A 22,379-nucleotide genomic window follows, 5' to 3' on the forward strand; every position below is an offset into this window, starting at 1 on the left:
TTAAAAGCTATCTGCTTTAGAGATAACTGGTGGAAAAGAAAATTTATAACAGGCTTTCAACTGGCACAACCGAGTAATGGCTGGTTGTGAGGAGTGTATGTGAGCAGCCTTGCATGGGTAGTGTCCAGTCATACAAACCCCTATCCAGATTTGATTTTTGAGTGATTTTTTACTTCCAAAGGTAGGTCCAGTGGAGGTGTAGAATCCACGTTTAAGAATATGGGTCTTCATGACTGGGATCTGTAATATAATACATTGTCTTGCTACATACATGCTAGTAGCGTGAAGTTTACTTTGGTATCTTTTGTACCTGTTAATTAAAATATTCAAAACTAGGTATACTTTAAAAATGTGTTTTTCTGAAATGAGGTCTCTTCTGAAGTTCCCATTCCTGGGTTACCAAAAATCTGTACCTCTTTAAATGCTATCAGCAACACACCTTGACATACAAATTTTCATGTTATGTCATTGTCTTTATTCCCGCAGACACTTCAGTTCAGATACTGTTACTCCTTCCATCAAACTATTGCTGTGTGGCAAGTCCAATTGTGCTTTCTGTCTCTTCTTCTTTGCTTACCAGCATCGCGTCCTAGCAAGTTACCATCAAGAAGAGCCCTAATTTTCACAGTCACATGCATTGACACTTGCTGTTTGATAGTCTTGTATTTTATGGTCTTGATTATGGTTTGTGACTGATAATTTTCAGTCACTAAATATCTTTGCCTAATGTTTCAGTGTTGGTGAAGAAGGTTTTGCTCCTGTGTTGACAATGGGAAATTTGGGAATTATTTTTAAAAGGGCTTAGGCATCTTTGACACCATTAAAAAGCAAAGCCATTTAATATTTTTAGCACCTGTGTGCATTTGAGAACAGACTTGGTGCTTTAAAGAAATAAATTATCCCTTGATGCAGGTGTAACCCTGCTGCTTGGTCAGTCATACTGTCCTCAGTCATTGTTACAGAAGCTAAGCCAGATTTGACAGTAAATCTGTAGAACTTAAATTCATAGGGAAGTAGCATGAAAAATATTTTAACATGCTTTTAATTGAAATGGTATTTCTATATGAGAACCTCAATAACACCTTTCTAAGATTGCTTGTCTAAAGCACTTAATTCTACAGATAGGGCTTTGGAGGATTTGGATCCAACTCTTCCTGTAGTCTGCCCTCTTCCCCCCCCCGCCCCTTATATTGGGAGACTAAAATAAGCCTTAAACATAGTCACGGTGTGTAGAATGAGTAAGACATGAAAATAATATTAAAAAATCAGTGAAACAGCCTACTGAAAACAGTGGTGTTTAACCTGTCTTCATACTGGAAGTTGCCTTATTATGAAATGAGGATGGAGTAAATGCCTATTACGACTAGAATTCTGGTTCAGTGATAATTGTTGTGGGTTTGTTTTGTTGCTTTTTTTTTTTTTTAGATATACTCCACTTGATTATGCTTTGCTTGGTGAACACCACGAAGTGATTCAGTTCATGTTAGAACACGGGGCTCTGTCTATAGCTGCCATACAGGACATTGCTGCTTTCAAAATTCAGGCTGTCTACAAAGGATACAAAGTTAGGAAGGCTTTTCAAGAGAGGAAGAATCTTTTAATGAAACATGAACAGCTGAGAAAAGATGCTGCTGCCAAGTAAGTCTGAGACTTGAAATCTACTCCAGCAAATAGACATTTGTCATAAATTAGTAAATATCAGTGTGTGATTTTACTTGTCATCACTTATTGTTCCTCTTAGTAAAATCCATGAAACTGTAGGAAACATATAATGGATTTTTTTCCATACACCTATAGATCAAAATTATTTTCCAGATAATTCTAAATTAAATAACAAGCTTTATATAATATACAAGAACAAGGCAAAATGCCAAAAGTTGTTAGAGCATGTTAGCATCCGTGAATCTTTACCTGATACTCTGCATGATGATAAAAAGCCTTGGAAAACATTTATCACTCTAAGGTTATAGAAATAATTATTGACCTGTCAAGTCTTTGACACCAGTTTTGAAAAAAAATTAGTAAGTAGATGAAGGAAACAAGCAGGAAAAGCCTGGTTTAACAAGGCTTAACTTACTGTTTCACAGGGGAAGTTGTCCTTTTGTAGCGAACTGAACTACTGGATTTTATTTGCAACTTCTGTCTTAGCAGTATCATTCTCCACGCTTACATTTTCTGCTCTTGAATGAAAGAGTTACCATGACATCGTTATATTATAGATAACTAACATATGCAATTCCGATAGTTATTTGTAAGATGTGTAGGTTCTGAGTTTCTGCCCTATTTAAATGAGGTAATGGTAGCAAAGTGCTGAAATTCTAAAATCAGAAGGTACATAAATGATCATTAAAGTACTTCGCTTGCTTGGGGCTTTATCCTTAAGTTTCGTAATATGAAGACGAACAAATTAGCAACTGGTTTCTCATGAAAAAAAATCTGATTCTGGAATGAAAAAGCGTTACAGTCAGAAAAGATTTCTGCATGATTTTGTACTATTACTTTGTTTAAGAGAGGTCATATGAATAAACACACAACATAATTATTGCACCTAGAGATATTTTTATTGCATCCATGTATCATGGAAAAACTCTGCTGCACCCTGCACTAGTTCAATTTCGGTAGTTTGATGTTCTGCCATAACTGACCTTCATTGGGTTTGAATGCTACTACTATACAAACTGTTAATGCCCAATAAGAACCAAAGCCAGAAATACCAGAGCACTAATCTCTTGCTCCCGTCTTTAGATCCTAAAGTTGTAATTCGCAGCCCTCCTACTATTTGCCTTTTCTGCTGAAGTCAGAAGTGAAACCCATGCATGGAGAAGCTGCCTTTGAAATTATACTGAATGTCTTATGTATTTCTTTTTAATTTGGAGAATTCTGCTTCCTGCTGTGTGGTTACAACTGACTTTACCAAATGAGATAACTTTGTTCTTTGTGATGACAGTAATTTTTAGAAGAATCTGTGATACCCCATCTAGAAGATAAAATGAAAAGGGATTGCCTCATGGAAATTTGGGGGTGTTTTTATAATTGTTTTGCTTTGTGAGTTTCTGATGTACTTTCTGAACCTTACTAAGCTGTTGTTGATTTGTTTGAAAACAATAGAAAAGTCTGTGTACCAAATACCATAAAAACAGAATTAAAATACAATTGGAGTGTACAAGCGAATCAAGTTGTCACATAACAAATTTTATTTAATTACAATTTTATGACCTGTAATAAACTGGAGAGGACATTGTATTGTCATCATTTTGCGTACCCATCTGTGCATTCCACAGCTAAAATTGGCCAGGGTGTTGCTACGTACAAAAACCTAATATTCCTACTGATGTTTAAAAATCTGCTCTCCAGATAAAAGTAGACATTACGTGGGAATCCAGAATGATGGTGAACTCCTAGACTGAGCACTGCCCCCCCCCCCCCCGCTATTTCAGTGTATGTATTTAAAGCTTGCTTTGTAATACATTATTTTAGAGAGTCTCATTGATGTAAATCATTCCTAAGTCTGCATGGTTTTAATTAGTCTGGTTTTGGGTTTTTTTCCTTAACAAAAAGTCAACCAACATCTCATACCTGTATTATTTTCTGGTAAGGTTACGTTCACTGTATTCAATGCCTATGAAATATTTCTATACAAACATATTATCGCATGTTCAACAAACCTATATCAAAGAAATGGTAATTTATAAAATGAAGATTAATGCAGGCCAAAACAACATGCACACTATTACAAGAAAGCTGGAGAGGGACTTTACAAGGGCATGGAGTGATAGGACAAGGGGTGATGGCTTCAAGCAGAAAGAGAATAGATTTAGATTAGATATAAGTAAGAAATTCTTTATGATGAGGGTGGTGAGGCACTGGCACAGGTTGCCCAGAGAAGCTGTGGATGCCCCCTCCCTGGGAGTGTTCAAGGCCAGGTTGGACGGGGCTTTGAGCAAGCTGTTCTAGTGGAAGGTGTCCCTGCCCATGGTGGAGGGGCTGGAGCTGGGTGATCTTTAAGGTCTCTTCCAACCCAGACTGTTCTATGATTCTGTGATCATGTCACTGAGCAAAGAGACATATCAGGAGACCAATCTGGGTAAGCAGGGAAGCCATGACAGAGCTCAAATGCAAAAAGGCAGTATACAGGAGGTGGAAGCAGGGATGGACTGCAAAGGAGGAGTGTAAAAACATTGCTTGGCCATGTAGCGATGGTGTCAGAAAAGCCAAAACTCAAATGGAGTTGAGGCTTTCAAGGGATGTCACAGGTAACAAGGTGAGCTTCTGCCTCTGCATTAATCATAAAAGGCTGAGCAAAGAAAAAGTGGGCCTGTTCCTGAATGGTGTGAGTGATTTAGTGACAGCAGACACTGGTGTGGCAGAAGCACTCAGTGCTGCCTTTTCCTCAGTCTTTATCAAGAAGGTCTCCCAGGCCACTGTGCTTAGAGGAGTGGTTCAAGGAGGAGAACTGCCAGCTGTGAGTGAGGATGAAGGCAGGGATCGCTTGAGAGAACTCAGCCGAGACAAGTTGATGAGACCAGATGGGCTGCATCCAAGGGTGCTGAGAGAACTAGCTGATGTCCTTAAAAGGCCACTTTCCAATATTTTTGAAAGGTCACAGAGGGCAAGGAAGGTCCCCCATGACTGGAGGAAAGCAAATGTTGCACCCAAGTTCAAAAAGGGCCAGAAGAACAATCTGGGAAACTACAGACTGGTTGGCCTCACTTTCGTCCCTGGGAAACTTGTAACAGACATAAATTGAAACAAGGGAGATTTTAGCTCTCACTGGAATAAAGAGAAATTTTTTCACCCTTGGGAAAATCAAGCAGTGGAATGGGTTGACCAAAGAGGTTGTATGGTCTTCATCCTTAGAGGTTTTCAAGACCCAACTGAATAAAACCCTGAGCAACCCAGTCTAACCTCATCATTGACCCTTTTTTGAGCAGAACGTTAGCTCTGATGGCTTTCTGAGATCCCTTCCAATATGTGTTGCCTTATGATCCTGTGATCTTTTGGAAGAGGACAATGTTGATGGGATGTGTGAACATTAAACATTTTAACAGCCGTAAATGTGTCAATATAATAGGTGCTCTTCTTCAGTGAGAATGAAAGTAACTGGTTATTAATTGGTGGGATGGAGAAGCTGGCAGGAGGGAAGCAGTGCTTTAGGAGAGTAGCACAGAGGCAATCTGGGAAGGAGTCATTTCAAAAATAGTCAGACTACATACAGGTAAAATGATGGACCTTTCAAACTTTTTTACAAAGAGGCTTTTGTTCTAGTTTTTACAAAACCAGGTCTTTAGGAAAAGAATATTTAAGGGTTTAAAGCATATTCAGAGAAAACTGATGTCCAATATACTGGGTTTTGAAAGGGCTGCAGAACTCGTTCATCACTTGTTCACCTTCCTTTTGACTATCTCAGAATAAGTTCCTGAATCCATACTCCTGGTTTTACTAAGTCTTCTGGATTTCATTCTGACTAGTTGGAGAAAACCGAGAATGTGGATATGAAAGGGAAATGGATGAAAGTGAATAAGAGTAAGTAACTCATGATATTTAGGAAGAGAAGAACAGCAAGTAAATAAAACAGTTCAATTAAACAGCCTTCAACAGATTTAGAGAAATGTTCTACAAGAACAGGATCGTACAAGTAGATTGTGAGGATCTTCAAAAAACTGGCAGTAAGGCCTGCATGTTGAGAAAAGATAGGAAGTGTAGCAAGAGAGAAGATAATGAGCTCTTCAGCAACGTGAAAGGGGAAAGCACATAGTGGAAATTTTGTGCAGTCACTAAAACTGAGGGTAATAACAACCATACCATGGTAAAATTAGACAAGCTGAGGTGCAAAATAAGAACAACTAGCAAGAGATGTGAGGTATCACAATAAATCATTGTAAACATACACATTGTAAAAGGAAGAGCAAAGAAAGAGTTGGTCTGCAAGTGATGCGAAGAAGGCTGAAGTGTTCTGTCTTTTTTGCTTCAGTCTTCCTTAAATATCAAATGATGTTCATTAGCAAATGGAATTCACACCAGTAACGAAGGGCAGCAATGCAGGCTAAATTACTGAAACAACAGTTTGGAGACTAATCGGATGAATGAGATGCCTCCAGATCAGCTCATCCTGATAAAATTCATCCTGAGGTGTTTAGAAAACTTAATGATATAATCTTAAAATGGTTAACCTTAAAAACTTCAGGAGGACCGGTGGGACTACGGATTTCATGAAATGAGCAAAGTGTCTGCTTTCTCAAAGGGGAAGAAGAGGAGTCTGTAGGGCTACAAACTTCAACTCCAAGAACCACAGAACCGTTCAGGTTGGAGAGGACCTCTTGAGATCACCTAGTCCATCCCTGCCCCTGCTCAAACAGGGCCAGCTAGAGCAGCTTGTCCAGGACCATGTCCAGTCAGGTTTTGAATATCTATGCAAACAGAGACTCCACAACCTCTCTGGGCAACATGTTCCGGTGTTTGACCACCCTCACAGTAAAAAAAGTGTTTTCTTGTGTTCAGATAGAGTTTCGTGAGTTTTAATTTATACTTAACGACTGCTGTCCTGTCAGTGGGTGCTACTGAGAACAGTCTGGCTCCATCTTCTTCATTCCCTCCCATCGGGTATACATAGGTGACATCTTCCCATGAACCTTCTCTTGTCCAGGCTGAATAGTCCCAGCTCTCTCAGCTTCTTCTCATATGAAAGATGCTCCAGTCCTGTAAGCTTCTCCATGGCCTTTCACTGGACACATTACAGTAACTCCATGCCTTTCTTATCTTGGAATGAGTAATCAAGCTGCTATGCATCTGGAACATAACAGAGCAAGAAGTAATGGCTGGTCTGAATTTGCTAGGAACAAATCATATCAAACCAACTCAATTTTCTTTTGTGACAGAATAACAATTTTTGTGGCCATGGAGAAACAGTAGCTGTCATTCAGACTTGCCTAAAATTTTCATACTTTCTCATGTGCCATTCTCATTAGCAAAGTAGGTCAGTGTAACTTGAATTAAACTGTTATTAGATCGGTGAAAACTGCTTGGAAGAACATAAGCAAGGAGTAGTTTAATGGTTCAACTTTAAACTGGAAGTGTATATTGATGAGAATTCCACATAAATCCATCCTGAATCTGATAGTATGCAGTCTTTTCATTTAAGAAGTAAAATGTTAAATTTCCAGATTGCACCAGGGTACATAAGACTTGTAAGCACATTGAAGACTAAAGCAGAGGTCAGAATGGTGTTAATACGTAATGGTTCAGGAAAAAATAGATGGTTAGATAAGCACAAATGGACAGCTCTACACATTTGGCAAGACCAATCAACACAGGAATACTGGATGGAAATTAAATGTCTTTTTAGCATATTGTGATTCAACAGTGTCATGCTTTCAGAAACAACCATCGTGCCAGATTGTACAGCTATTTATACAACACAAAATATAACTCCTCTTCATCCAGATAAAGCTTCAGGAGCAGTAGGATCATACCTGGAGATCTATTTTCAGTTACGATTTTTTAAGTAAGTGTTTTTTACAATGATAAGTTTGAAAATGCTCTCCAGGCACATGGACATGTTCTGAATTTAAAACGTTCTCTACACAGTAGATATTCAAAAAGCGGAGTGTTCTTAACAGAATAGAAAAGGATGGTTTCATTTTAGCAGCATCAAAAATTCAAAGCTTCTCTGTGTCTTCACAGACGTGTAGGGCTGAAACTCTTCCTTTACATCTGCTAAAGGCTCAGTTTCCATTCTCTCACTTTTGTAATGAAATACAAAATTCTGTTGCAATTAAAGTGGAAAATTTTGGCATGCCGGCTCTGTTATCACAGAGTAGTTCTCTAACTTTAGAGCCAAAATTTGGATCCTGCTGAGTCACCAGAACCTCCTGAGAGCCCTTAAGTTAGGAACTTGTCTAATTGCTTTACTTGTTCATGAAACCTAGTCTCTCAACTCAGACAACAGTAAAACTTGGAAATTTTAGTTTTGAAAATATCCCTCATTGTAAAACAAACTGTATTTCTAACTAAATAAAGCAAACTGCAAGGGGAGGTTCTTCAGGAGTCTATTAATCAATTAAGCTCTACTGTGACAATTAGGATGATGGTCTAGGAACAGGGAGCTTTGAAATCCCTTCCATTATTTCATTAGTTTCAGCTGAAAAATGAGCACACAAACAAGACCTTTTTTTTAAAAAAAACCCAACTTTTACTACTTCTCAGCTTCTAGTCCTGTGTCATTTCAGTACTTCACAACTGGTATGTTGCTGAAGTTAGTGTTTTGAGTTAATCCGCTGATCCAAAGAGTGCAGGCTACTTGGGCTTAATAACATCTCTCACGCTGTCTTTTCTCATACGCTGAATGGAGGATACTGGTCATAGGCTGCTTTATTCTTCTGAAGAAAATGACTATTCTGTGAATAGTGAGATCAGATTTATCAGCTCAAACAGCAGAGTAATGGCAGTGAGATCCATACTGTACAAGAGACAGACATCCCCACATAGTCTGTTTGTGGAATGCCGATATTGTTTGAAACCAGCCACCTTTTTTCCATGCCAGAGGGAATACTGAACCTCAGGCTGCCAGGAGTGTATTTTTTAGATCAAATAGCAGCTTTTCAGGTACCAAGTTCAATCAGCTGCTTCTGCAGAGCGTACTTGATAAGATAGTACTGACAGATAAGGCTGCTCCCTGGCAGCTCACGCTGAAATGACATATACTGGCCTTGATAGGACTCCCAGGAACTGAGGATGGCATGCTGCATAACTAACCTGCAGTGTGCTGGGCTGTGAGCTAATGTGTCAGCAGTCTGCAAACTCTGCTGTAGCACTGGAAGCGAGTGAAAATATCAGGCAGCTACATGATACGACATTTACCACCTGTCCATTCCAACAGGAAAAGCGTCACTTCATCTTGCAGCCAGGGCTTAATTTATAAAAACAAAATTCAATGGTAAGTAGGTATGGAATGTTTGCTGTGTGCTATTGGATTTATTCTGCTTTGTAGGAAAAAGAATTTGAAAGCTGAAGTGCAATGATATGCCACTGTATTTCAAAATAGGCTGCAAAACTTTATTCAACAGATGTGCCTTTCCTAACCTTGTCCAAAATTCTCTTTTATATCTAAACTATTTGAGGTGCATGACTTTGTTCATTTTTGAAAACCAAATGTCATAATTGTAATGGCATACTACGTGCACACAAGTGTTTCATTCACATCTCATATTTTCAGTATTTATAATTTGTACAATGTATAATCTGTTCATATAAAATAATTATCTACTTATAATAAATGTATAGCAGCAAGTTCGTACTAGTAGCTAGTCTGAAGTTGGTTTATAATTGTCTGTATTAATTATGACACAGGTAAGTATGAAAAATAATATTCAAAGACATGACGTCTTATATGAAAGTTTTCTGATTTTCAGATACAGTGCATTGCATTGCTACTTATATTAAAGCATTGTTCATTACTAATTAAAAACATAGTTATTAGTATCATATTTCTTGTCTTCTGACAGCTCTTCAAAATCCTGCTTTTAATTTTTGTATATTCAAAAATAAACTAAATTTCATTGTTTTCAATAAGGGAGTATTTTAAAATCAATTTAAACTGCCACAAACTGAACGGGCAGCTGGCTAGTAAGGACTTCACCTTCATTAGGCTATAGCTGCAAGTCAGTAGTTATTTTGAGTTGAACCAAGACGCTTCAATGCAATAGGTGTCCCTTTCTCATGAAAAAGATGTCGTAGTCAAGGTTTTATGGTGGCAGTGTCCGGTTTCTAGAAAGGAATGTGTTCAAGTTAGATACGTGCTCCCAAGATTTTGTCTTTGTAATTCTTATGGTGTTGACTGTGGTTACAGGAAACGTGAAGAGGAAAGTAAGAGAAAAGAAGCCAAGCTACAGAAAGGGTTGCAGAACGTGGAACAAAATCGGTTTCAAGTACAACAGAATCCTGCAAATCGAGAGAAGACTACCAGCATCTCGCAGTTACCTCATAAACCAACCGACATACAGAACAAGAGACCTCTGTCCCTCAATGCTTCACAAATTCAACCAGGGAGAAACAGCAGAGGTTCGCCTCAAGCTTGTCATACCAAGGGGACGCCAAAGGAGACTTGCCTGTCAGCAGAGCCTCAAAGTGACGGTCAGAAAATCAGGCAAGGTTTGTAATCTTTTGTAATTGTCCCGATCATTATTTTTGTCTGTGTCTGGGGGTGTTCTGTATGTAGGACCTGTTTTATTTTTCTGTGATTTCTTATTCTTTCATTATTTAAGCAATTCATGTAGGATAGAGTTAGATAGAGATTCTTTTACTGCGTGTGTTCTGTCAACTGAAGTAGCCAAAAATACCAGTATCTACAGTGTCTGTAAAGATACCTAAAATATGTGAGAACAGGTTGTTGGGAGTTGTTCTATTAGTTGCACTGTTTGGAGAAAATGAGATTAAAGACATTTGGCATATCTATAGGACACTTGAAGAATGTTAATGGAGAAATTGTAACTCTTGTTTTTAAACAAGGTTAAAATGAGGCTAAAATTGTTCTAAGTGACATCTCTAGCATACAGAGGGTGGTGTTCAGTCAGCTTCATTTCCACTGCAGGGTTCTCCTATGATTTCTCTCCAAAGTCCGCTTCTTGAGAACACTCTAGGATATTTTTTGAGACTGTTTTTAGAAATTGTCCTGTGAAACAGTGTGCCAAAGCTCTTTCTAGTACCTTTCCTGCCCTGCTGCACTCTTTTGTTCTATCTCAGAATACATCATCAGTTTATCACCATTTCTTGACCACTCCTATACTAGTTTTGTGAGATACACATTTTAATAACATTTCAATCAGTTCTGACTTCAGCCAGTTATAGGAGCCCATGGCTCAAATCTTTTAAAACTGGTGGTGTTAAAGCATCTTTGTTATCATTAGAGGCAAAAATTGGATAAGTAGTTTATTTAAGGTAAGTTGCAAGAACTCCTCAGGTGTAAAATTACTGCTAATTCATCTGGAAGGTCTGCTGATCAGAATATTATAATAATCCAAAAGGGAAGAAAGTCAAAGAGCTGTTCCTACAGAATCATTTTACCTAGATTTCTTTAGCTTTTACATGGAAATATCTTGGTAAGCAGAATACTTGACCATACTGTCATAGTAAACGCAGACATACATATCTTAGCCTAACGTATACTATGACAGCTAAGTAATGGTAAACAGAGGTGTTAAAAATTCTAGCAAGCTTTACCTGCATGTGTATTAACTTTATACAAATTAAAATATTCAGATGGCAAAGTAAAACACGTAAGAATAATCAGAAACAGTGGCTGCCAAATGAAAAACGGATAGTTGTAATGAACATAATGAGGAGAAATTGATAAGAGTGGAAAAAAGGGAACGGAGACAGAAGGATATGGGGAGTATTACAACTGTGAAGGGGGGTGAAGAGAAGGAGAAGGACAAAGAGACCACAAAAGAGGAACAAACAGCCTTCTTTTACTGACTCCAGAATCCATTCTTAGCCAAAATCTTCCCTTGGTTATGACAATGGAAACTGCATTGCATCAGTCAGACTCCCACTGTGTCTTGGAATGCGTATAATGGTTTTGCACTGAGGGAATCACCTAAGGAAGGAGGCAGTAGGTAGTCCGTGGGAAACATGGGCTAGAGAGTGAAGCTGACTACAGAGATCAGGACTGAATTTGCCAGATTTTCTGCAGAGGAAATATTCTAATTCTAATTTCTAATATTGATACTTATATTTGAAAAACTACATTTATGTTCAGTTGTCTACACTACCCTCTACAGTAACCTAGGGAGTTCAAACCATCAGCGAATGCCAGCAGCATGTAGCTTGGACTTTTGATTGAAGGCTTCCCTGAAGTTGGAGATTTCCTGATGTAGCTATGCCAGAGTAATTTTTCCATGTTGATGGTTCTATGAGTAAAATTTTTAAATCATTTAGGCTATAGCCTGGAGATTTTTTGCTTTTCAATACATCTTTAAAAGCAGAATATAATTTCTGCAAAAGATAGAATTTTAATTTTAAATACGAAATTCTTTGTTATTGTTTATTATCTTTCTTCACCACGAGTGGTGAATGTGAAGAGAACAAAACTGTTTACTCAAGGTTCTTCTGAAAATATGTAACATGTCAACTTCTTCTACAAAGAGACCAGTTTACCTTCAGAGATTGTAAAGAAAGCCCCCTCATGGCCAATCCAAAAAGCCTGTGTTTGAAATAAAATGCTATGCCATTTTTAGGTATGCATTCTCTTTTTGCTATTGAAATGATGTCAGGAAAGTTGATGGAACAAGGATTAAATCATAAAGTTCTTTAATCAGTTCTCGTTGGGTGCTTTAATCAATCCTCTTGTGACCAAAACTTTGGGGGACTTCTTTGGACTTTGTATTAGAATTAAATATAGCTTTAGATCCTGTGGGCTATGAAAAACGTGATTTATTTGGTGAGTCTTTTCTGATCTATTCTCCACAATGAAATACTCTTTCCCACGTAAGTTATTTTACTTGCCTTAACTGTAGCACTGTCTTGGTTTCGGCTGCCGCCGGCAACAAAAGAGCCACGCGGCCGCCCCTCCTCCCGCCGGCGTGCGGAGGAGAATGGAAAGAAAGAGGCAGAAACTGGTGGGTCGGGATAAGGGCAGTTTAACAGAACAGCAAACAGAGGGAAACAGGAACAACAACGGTACAAATAAGGAGAAAACACAACAACGAACCGTAACGACCCAGACAGCCGCTCTCCCGAATAGCACTGGCGCCGCGCCCCCCCAAGCCGCGCGAGCCTTCCCGCCGTGCCACCCCCCCCACCGGAACCCAGCGTGACGACACATGGTATGGAATACCGGGGTCTGTTTGGCCAGGTGGGGTCAGCCCCCACCCCCTGGCTGTGCCCCTTCCTGGAGTCCGGTGAAAATTAACCCTGTCCTGGCCAAACCCAGGACAAGCACAAATGAGAAGTTCTTTTTTGTGCTCTGCTCTTGTTATTGTTTGGTCTTCCTGTCTAAGCAAGTTTATTTCAACCTCAAAAGATGAGCTAGACTACTTAAATTATGGTTTTTCCATTATTCAGTTACCCAGTTGTTCAGATTGGGAAGCTTTGCACGTAATATCTAAATGTCGTATGGTTGAAGTAAAAAAGCGTTCTACATGCTGTAGCACCCGTGCCAAACATGCTGATTGCCGGTGCCATCGATAAAAGCAGTGTAGGGCTGACGGGCAGTTCAAACATATGAAATCTCCAGCACTGTCACAACACTCTTTTGACCTCTCAACAAGGAAAAAGAAGACAGTTTTTAAAAAATGGCCTATCATTTTGAAGTCACCAAAACCTGCTGCCTGGTTTGCACAGTGCTGGAGATTTCATATGTTTGAATTGACTGTGAGCCCTATACTGTTCTTATTGATGGCACTGGCAGTCTTTTACCTGGCTTTGTTGGGAGTGGGGCTATGCCCACAGAAATCTTGGCAGCAGAAGGCATGTTTTAAAAATTGTAACACACACGTTTTTTAAATTGTCTGTTCCCCTGGTGTAATGCAAGAGAGAGGGAATTTCCTTCTCCACTGTGGGAGATGAAAGTAATAGATCAAAATACATAAGAAATCATTGATTAAATTAATAATAGATTAAAATAGATTAAAATAATAGAATTTCCCTGTCCCAGAACATACAGGGCTATCTACCCATACGACAATCATGTAGAAGTTAGAGTAGCCTCTCAGCCAATACTGACCTGTCACTGTGATAAGTCTTCTCTGTTGGAAATATCATTGATGTTAATAATTAATTTCTTCTGTATAATCTGTTAGTGTGCCATATTCTGTTATCCAGTCAGAAGAGTATCCTGTAAAGGCGTTACAGTGAGGATAAATATAGCATGGTTTCACCAGGTTTTGGATGATCCGGAAGATTTTCTGTGATTCCAATATGTCAAAGATCTCTTCCTTGCCTTTCTCCCCTCTTACCTACCCTTTAACACCCTGTCTGGTTGTTACATGCCATCCTGTCTAGTCTATTTTCTCATTCTCCTGTTAGTTTCCAAACAAAATGGAAGGTGGATGGGAGATGGGAGATTTTCAGTTGTGCACTCCAGTCTGGCTTCCAAGTCACCCTCACAAGCGTATTTAGAAGCAGCTATCGCACAGCAGCAAGGGCGAAATGGGAAAGACTTCATAGTTTAGCTTAGGACGTCAAGGAGAGCGCTGAGAAGCCAAAGCCTCTGGGTTTCCTGGGTCAGTGGGTTGCCCTGTCCGTCACTGTGTGCCACGACAGAGGGTGGCTGGAGCAGAAGTTTAGCAAATAACCTTGAAACAGTGGCAGTCTGTTATGGTGTCTTCACCAGAATGAGCAGGAGCGTTTCTGGGGCTGCGTTCCTGTGCTGTGTGGTGAGCCGGTTTTTTTGGAGAACACCGGCATTGTCAGGGAGATGAAGAAATAGTTTCTCCTTGGGAAGATTTTTTAGGCATCTAACTTGAATGTAACGTGAGAGGAAAAATACTTGTAGAACAGTAAGCTGATGAAGAAGTTTGGGACTGTACTGTTACAGGCAGTCGTGTCCTTTTCTGATTCTTCCGGCTTACACATTTTTTTCATTTAAGTAAGTCCCAGTGTGCATCAAAGGTAACCAAGCAAAAAAAAAAGTTAAGAGACATAAACTGTGTTTTGCTGAATCAGAGACTGAATGTTGGTTTCCATTTCTCTGTCTAAAGATTCATTGAGGAAACATGTCAACATCAAGTCAAGCTGTGTCCATTTCCATAGTGGCAAAGCAAAAGAGGGAACCAAAGTTGCAGTGAAACATCAGGTTGCAGCTGCTACGGAACTGGATGGAGCAAAGCGCAAGGAGCACGCTGTTGAGGCAACCAGTACCTGTGCTCGGAGGAGCAGAAGGCAAACTTCTTCTGCTTGTGGGACTGCTAGTGTCGGGGAAAAATTGAAAGATCAAAGTCAGTCTTCATCTGGCAACAGGGACCACTGCGAAGGAACGGCTGTGTTCTTCTGCAATGTCAGTTGTACCGGTGGAACTGCGAGAAACTCCAAGCAGTGTGAAGCTGTTTCCAAAGGCAAAAGGCATCGGCAGAAATCCAGAAATGCAGAGGTAAATGATGAGCGATGGTCCCCAGCTGGCTCTAGTAGGCCAGGAAGTGCCAAAACGATATTTGTAAACACCAGAAATGACAGTGCACATGCTGTAGAACCAGCTAACAAAGTGGGAAATAATGAATTAGCAAAAAAGGAGTCCCCTTCATTGACTGCTGAGGCAGAACCTCCTGGAACTCTGCCAAGAAACTCAGCAGCCTGTTCTGCTCCCGATGACAGTCTGAACTTGGAAAAAACAGGCATAATTGGATCCAGGAAGGCAGATGATCAGTTATGTTCTGTCACATGGCAAAGTGCAAATATTGAGCTAATCCCTTTAGAGATTCGAATGCAGATTATAGAAAAAGAAAGGAAGAGGAAAGAGCTGTTTCGGAAGAAGAACTATGCTGCTACAGTCATCCAGAGGACGTGGAGAAGGTGAGACTACTGTTTCAGTAGCTGGAGAAGAGTGAGATACAAGTAGATGTGAATTACATTAGGCTTGTTGGCAGTGCGCTTTGTTTGGTCCTTTTGCTTACAACATTACCAATGCTAAATCAGGTATTTAATAATCTTTCACCAAACAAGTGGAAGCAGGTTCCAGTCGCCTTGAATTACACTAGGAAGTTCATAACAAGTGCAAGGTAGGTGATGAGTTTTAATAATTGGAGAAGTTACTAAACTTCTATTTCAAGCACTGATATTTCTTTAGAGAGTGCCCATCAAGATTTGCCTAAGCCTAGGGTTCACTGCTGTTGTGTTCATTAGCAAACTTGCAAATGTAGGGATACAGGGCTTTTCCTGAAAAGGTCTTTGTAACCAGATCCTTTGCCACCATTTACTGACATGCTTGAAATTGTATTCTGACCTGACTTTTAGTCGGATATCCAAACCACAAGAGGTTTGGAAGCTTTGGAAGTTCACTGCCAAAACTTGAAGCTGACTTGAATAACCTGATTGAGCAGGGACAACTGCTGTACAGGAGAGGCAGACAGCGGCGAGAGTGAGATGTCCCCGTGTTTGCTTTCCGAAACGTTGTCCTGCTTGCATGAATGCAGGAGTTTCAACCTCAGAAATACTGTCATTGTTGACGTATGTGCTCCTTACTATTTAATTTCTTATCAACATTGACAGGAAGAGTATGGCAGCTGTAAGTGAATCATCTGATATGTACATAATTCTGATTTCCTATTTTTTATTGAAATCTCCTTCAGTTTTTATGTTGATGCAGAAAACTATAAATTGCTGATTTTTACTAATGACTGATCTTCCCAGGTGTCTCACTAGTTTAACAGTTTCATATACGTTTTAATACCTCTTAGTATTCAGTTAAAAAATAACAAGGAAGGTCATGCAAGAGCTGAACTCTTGCACCCTATGGTGTAGTTCAGTAGCGATGCAAAAATTCTTCCCCCAACCAAACTGTACCAAAGGGAGCAGCTGACAGATGGCTGGGAGCGTACAGAGGGTAGTAACGTCCCTTACATGTAGAGGTAGTAACGTCCCTTGTACTAGTCCCGGGGAAACCTGCAAGTTCCCCGCAACAGCAGAATCGGGTCTTAATGCCCAGCTGCCTGCGGAACAAATGCTGAGTCCCTGGTAGACCTCCCTTCTTCTGGGTCACGCTGGAAGCTTTGGTTCCCTCGCAGGGAAGCTCAGAGGGGCTGGTTCTTCCCCCTGCTGCGCCAGGAGCCAAGTCCTAGCTGTCTTCGCAGCGCGGCGCAGAGGGGAGCTGGCAGCAGCCGGAGCGTCAGGGTCTGCTCTCTTTGCCACCGCATCCAGCCACCGTGGGCAGCCACCCCGGGCTGTTTGGCCGTGCTGGTAACGTCCTCTGCACCGCATCAAACAAGGCCAGGACCAAAAGCTAAGAGAGAAGAGTTCTGAATACTTACTGCACTGGCCTGGTGCCTTGACAAGAAAAGCTCTGTTCGCCAAGTACCACATCGCTCTGAAAAGCTGAAAAGAGGCACGAGGCTGTGCTGCCTTCTTTCAGTGGTGCTTCCAGGCTTGAAAAAAATCCCATTTCTCATTTTACAAGGTGAAGCATTACCTGTGTTCCCTGTTGTACAAAACACCAGGGAGCTAAGAGACAAGTATCACTACCCGGTTGTTTGGGGAGTTCTGAGACCCAGTATTTCTCCCATTGCTTTTGAAAGCTAACTTACGAAATCTGAAGAAATCGTGTGTTTCTCAGAAAGAGCTGACGCTGCCTGTTACTAGGGAAGGGGCACCAGACCAGACACCCCGTGGTCGAGAGCCGGCAGTCCTTTCGTTCCTAAACTGAAATGTGGTCATTTAAATATTTGTGTCGGCTCAGCAAATACTTCTGTTTGCTCCAGCTCTTTTACTGATCAGTCTAAATATTTCCAAGCATGAGGTTGGATTTGCAGTCCAGTGATATTCCATCTTATCTGTCCACTGGTTTTGGAGTATAGAAGTTACACTGGCTTTTGTGAGTACGTTCGTATTCCAGTGAAAAGTTAAAATTTTGGAACGTGGTATTTTTAATTCATTTTGGAGCCTCTTTTTTTTCCGTCAAAATTCTGACTTTTTTGTACAGTATCACCTATTTCTGTACTTTTATCATCTTTGTTCTCTGTTTGCTGTTTATGCATCCATGTCTGGGCATCCGCAATAGAAGATAGACATGGACCTGTTGGAGTGGGTGCAGAGGAGGGCTGCAAAAATGGTCAGAGGGATGGAGTCAGCGAATCAGAGAATTGTAGGTTGGAAAAGACCTCTAAGATCATCAAGTCCAACCATCAACCAAACACCACCATGACTACTAAACCATGTCACAAAGTGTCACATTTAACCTCCAGGGATGGAGACTCCACCACCTCCCTGGGCAACCTGTTCCAATGCCTGACCACTCTTTCAGTAAAGACATTTTTCCTAATATCCAATCTGAACCTCCCCTGACACAACTTGAGGCCATTGCCTCTCGTCCTGTCGCTAGTTACTTGGGAGAAGAGACCAACACCCACCTCACTACTGCCTCCTCTCAGGTAGTTGTAGAGAGCAATAAGGTCCCCCCCTCAGCCTCCTCTTCTCCACACTAAACAACCCCAGCTCCCTCAGCTGCTCCTGGTAAGACTTGTTCTCCAGACCCTTCACCAGCCTCGGCCCATCGATCCAGTCTGTCCAGATACCTCTGCAGAGCCTTCATACCCTCCAGTGGATGGACACTCCCGCCCAACTTGGTGTCATCAGCAGACTTACTGAGGGAGCACTCAATCCCCTCATCCAGATCATTGATACAGATGTTAAACAAGACCAGACCGAAAACTGAGCCCTGGGGAACACCACTCATGACCGGCTGCCAGCTGGGTTTAACTCCATTCACCACCACTCTCTGCGCTCGACCATTCAGCCAGTTCTTTATGCAGCAGAGAGTACACCCATCCAGACCACGGGCAGCTAGTTTCTCCAGGAGGATGCTGTGGGGAACAGTGTCAAAGGCCTTACTAAAGTCCAGGTAGGTAACATCCACAGCCTTTCCCTCATCCACTAGGGAGGTCACCTGGTCATAGCAGGAGATCAGGTTGGTGAGGCAGGACTTGCCTTTCATGAAGCCATGCTGGCTGGGCCTGAGCCCCTGGTTGTCCTTCACAGGCCCAGTGAGCGCACTCAGGATGAACTGCGCCGTAATCTTGCCCGGCTCTGAGGTCAGGAGGCAGTACATCACTACATTACATTACTACAGCGATAATTTATTTTGTTTGATAACTACATACTACAGTGATAATGTTTAATTTTAAAAAGAAGACGACTTCTGCCTCTTCCTTTGAAGCAGAGTTCATATATGTCTCAAAAAAGAGGTGGTTTGGGTATTTTAGGATGTGGATCCGGAGTCAGATGGTGGCAGCTGCCTGCCAAGAAGTCATGGTTAGCATTTCCAGCTAGCTCACGCTAGGCAGCTGTATGTGCTGATGACTAATATGTCAGTCATTCTGGCACTCTCTCTGAAAGAACCTCATTTCCCATCCACTGTACAATGAATTGTAGTTCCTAAGCTGGTTCCCACTGTGTGGCTGTGGGTCTCACTCAGTCCTGTGTTTGTCTTCTGGGTCCAGGCTTGCACCGGTAAGTAGCATGGACTTGTAGACAGCAATACAATTCTACATCATTAATATATATTTCTACATTAAACGTGTAGAAGTACACGCTTGAGTTCTGGCATTTCTCTAAATTGGGATTAAATCCATCTGTCTCACTCTGCAAAACTCATAGTTGTGATTTACTTACTGAGAGTTTATTGAGAGCTATTGTGAGCAGCGCAGCGGTACTGGTCTACGTAAGTGTACTAAACTTGCCTTTCTCGGGAAAACGTTTCAATTCCCACAGACCACAAAGTTTATAAATGTAGTCCTCCAAAGTGTATTTTAAGGTGTGTGGCTTGCCAAAGGTTAATTGCTTCTCCTGCTCGCTGAGGCTTACCGATCCCGTGTCTGGCCCGCTCTCTTGTGGGGGCTGCTGAGGCCTGGGCCGTTCTCCAGGGTCCAGCCAGGCGACAGAAGCTGGGGATGAGTTGGTCGCTGTCACTGTTGCTCTCCTGCTGGAGTCAAGCTGTATTTTTTGATATATTATTGCTATGCGCATGCTTTGACCAGTGGTAGTTTTTAAGATTAGAGCTTCCCTAATGACGAATCTGAATACCTTTAGCCAGCTTTGTCATTCTGTGCTTATATTCCACGTTTGTGTTATGTGCAGTAATTTCATTGACTAAGCGTTGGGTGTTTTGGTAATGCACCACATCAGATCACAGAGCATCGAACTCGGTCCCGTTCTGTTTTCTCACTAGGATCAGAGCGAGCTGTTACGGGAGAGCTCAATTAAAATAACGTGCACATGTGCTAGAGATACCTGCCGATGCCTGCTCAGTGTCCGAGCCTCACAGTTGTTTTCTTGTTGCTAAAAACTACCAGAAGTTCTCTACAAACACAAAACCGCAGCTGGGTGTGAAGCTGGAGTGCCCGTGAATGGGTCGTTTCACGTGTCAGCAAAGGCCTCTGGCAGTAATTACCGAGTTGCAGGAGAACAGCTTGGTATTCTTTCCTGCTCAAGTATAAAACAGTTCCCCAGCTGTTTTTCCTGCAGCGGTGTTCACATAACCCCTCCTTAGCTCACGTTATGTTACCAAGTCACTGTAATTGTGCCCCCTCCCCCTTGTTTTATCTTCCTCCCTTACCCCGTTGCAAAGTTCTAAGTGATGTGTTATTTAACAAAACCGCATCATTTTTTTCTTCTGTTGCTGGAGAACACTCCTGTTCCGAATTCACACGGGGCTTGGCAGCTTGCAGGCACTACGGACATGTAGCGGTGAGATGCAGTTCCTCCCCACGTTCGTGATGTACTGTAATGAGCTGTGTAACAGTACATGCCTGAGTTCTGAAGCTCCACTAAATTAAGATTAAATAGGTTTGTCTCGCCCAGCAAATTTCACAGAGCTAAGCTTATTGAAAGCTTAAAATTATTGGGGCCATAACTGAGCATATCATCCCCCTTTGGCATTCTGTTGCGCTTTTATGTACTCATTTTCTGCATACGGCTGCTGTTTTGTTTGAATTATATAGTTCATTGGCTTGTAACATATATTTAAACAATTTGTATCTGGTTGTGCTGGCTTTTGTTTTAATTTAGAACTTGTTGCAGATGGAGCAACAGAACAGAAGCACCTCTTTCTCCTTCCTTTCTCGTTCCCTTTACTGGGGTACCCAGTAGAAGCCGTTCTGAATGCCGGAGGTGGTGATGATCAGTGTGTTTCGGCCCATTACCAAACACTTATAATTAATAAGCGTTACTCAGTGTTCATTTGTGACAGGTTTGTACTGGGAAGATTCAGAGTTAGTTGCTAGGCCAGTTAATTAACTTGCAAGTCTGAAATGCCAATGTCTGATGGAATACTTGTATCTGATTCACAAGAAGAGACCCCAGACAACTCCTTGTCGCTGGTGCCGTTAGCACCGAAGTGGGGAGGAGGACGGATAATCTGCCGTTGCCCCTTGGAGCAGGGCTGCGACCGCGTGTAAGATCAAAGCAGCCGTTGGGCTGGGAGACAGGGGGCCGCTGAGGGGATGGTGAAAAAAGCCAGAACAGATCGCTGAGAACACAGCGAGGGGAGCGCCTTCGGAGGAGGGGAGGAAAGCAGCTCCTTTCTGTAGAGGAATTGCGCAGCTGAATCCATACAAGGTAGATTTGGCTCGTCTCTGGCGCTGATTGATGGAGAATACAAAGTGGTAAGGAACACGAGAAAATGTGGCGCTACTAGGCTGTGCGTACTGTGAAAATGAGAAAACAGTTCTACTGTGACATCCTAAATATTTATCGGTTTTGTCTGCTCCAGATCTTCTCTATATTGTAAAGCAGCTGATAAGCTGATGTTGCAGTGCTGTAACTTTTCATACCTGTAATGCCAGATCTTTATTAACCGTGTGAAGTAATGGACGCATCCAGAGTTGAACCCACCTCCTAGTTTTTCTTCCGAGCAAACATTTCTCATCCAAATGACTTGGCGCATCAGTGGGAGTTCTGTTTTCCCAGTTACTCACGTAATCCACCATGTGAACTGATGCGTGGAAAGCACCGAAGTTAAAACAGGTCACCTAAAACAAGTGCTCTTCTCTTTTCTGCTCCCTAGTTACCAGCTAAGACAGGAGTTGTTTCAGCTTCTTGGTGCTAAGCGGCAGTGCAAAGAAGATGAAGACAAATGGAGACAAGAGACAGCTGCCTTCTTCATTCAGGTTGCTTGGAAGAAACAGCTGAACCACAGCCCTCTGAAATCAGGTCCTTCGTGTAAAAGCCTGAAAGCTGTAAACAAAACCAGCTCAGCCACAAAAAGCAGCAAGCAGTCCATCCTTAAGCAGATCTATGGTAATTTTGTCTTCACTGTACCTTAAATAGCTACGCTTTTATTTTTGTAACAGAGTGTATTCTTCTACACACTTCTTACCTGTTTGTTAGGGATTTCAGCTATTTATAAAAATGACTCTGAATCTGAGGTGTCCTGGGTAACTGTATTTCTGTCTCAGGCTGAAGAAAATCCCAAACCTCTGTGATTTAAAATGGCTGCTGCTGAAGCTGCTGGAATCACCACTTGGTCAGCCAAATAGTGCTGTTGCCAGAGCTGCTCACATGTGTCAGTGCGGAAAGAGAAGAGTGCAGTTAAACTGGGGGTGGCTGGCTCTGTCAACGCACAGTGGCTAGCCAGAGCACAGTTTAATGTTTTTAAGCATTGTTTTAAAGTTTTTGGGGTTTGTATTATTTTTAAAATATTTCCATTTGAAGAATATAGTCTTGTTCCACGTTAATAACTT

General features: G+C 41.4%; 1 protein-coding gene across 7 annotated transcripts in view; it reads left to right on the forward strand.

Annotated features, from left to right (window-relative positions):
- The window catches only part of INVS (inversin), a 108,569-nt gene that overhangs the window by 81,813 nt on the left and 4,377 nt on the right, over positions 1–22,379 (forward strand). For all 7 annotated transcript variants that reach the window (XM_075416620.1, XM_075416621.1, XM_075416623.1 and 4 more), the window contains 4 exons: positions 1,426–1,638; positions 9,845–10,146; positions 14,694–15,501; positions 21,704–21,936. In XM_075416620.1, coding sequence (XP_075272735.1) covers positions 1,426–1,638; positions 9,845–10,146; positions 14,694–15,501; positions 21,704–21,936 — 1,556 coding nt within the window. The remainder of the gene's footprint in view (positions 1–1,425; positions 1,639–9,844; positions 10,147–14,693; positions 15,502–21,703; positions 21,937–22,379) is intronic.

This window comes from Opisthocomus hoazin, chromosome 3 (assembly GCF_030867145.1).
Source record: "Opisthocomus hoazin isolate bOpiHoa1 chromosome 3, bOpiHoa1.hap1, whole genome shotgun sequence".
In the NCBI taxonomy this organism is placed as follows: Eukaryota; Metazoa; Chordata; class Aves; order Opisthocomiformes; family Opisthocomidae; genus Opisthocomus; species Opisthocomus hoazin.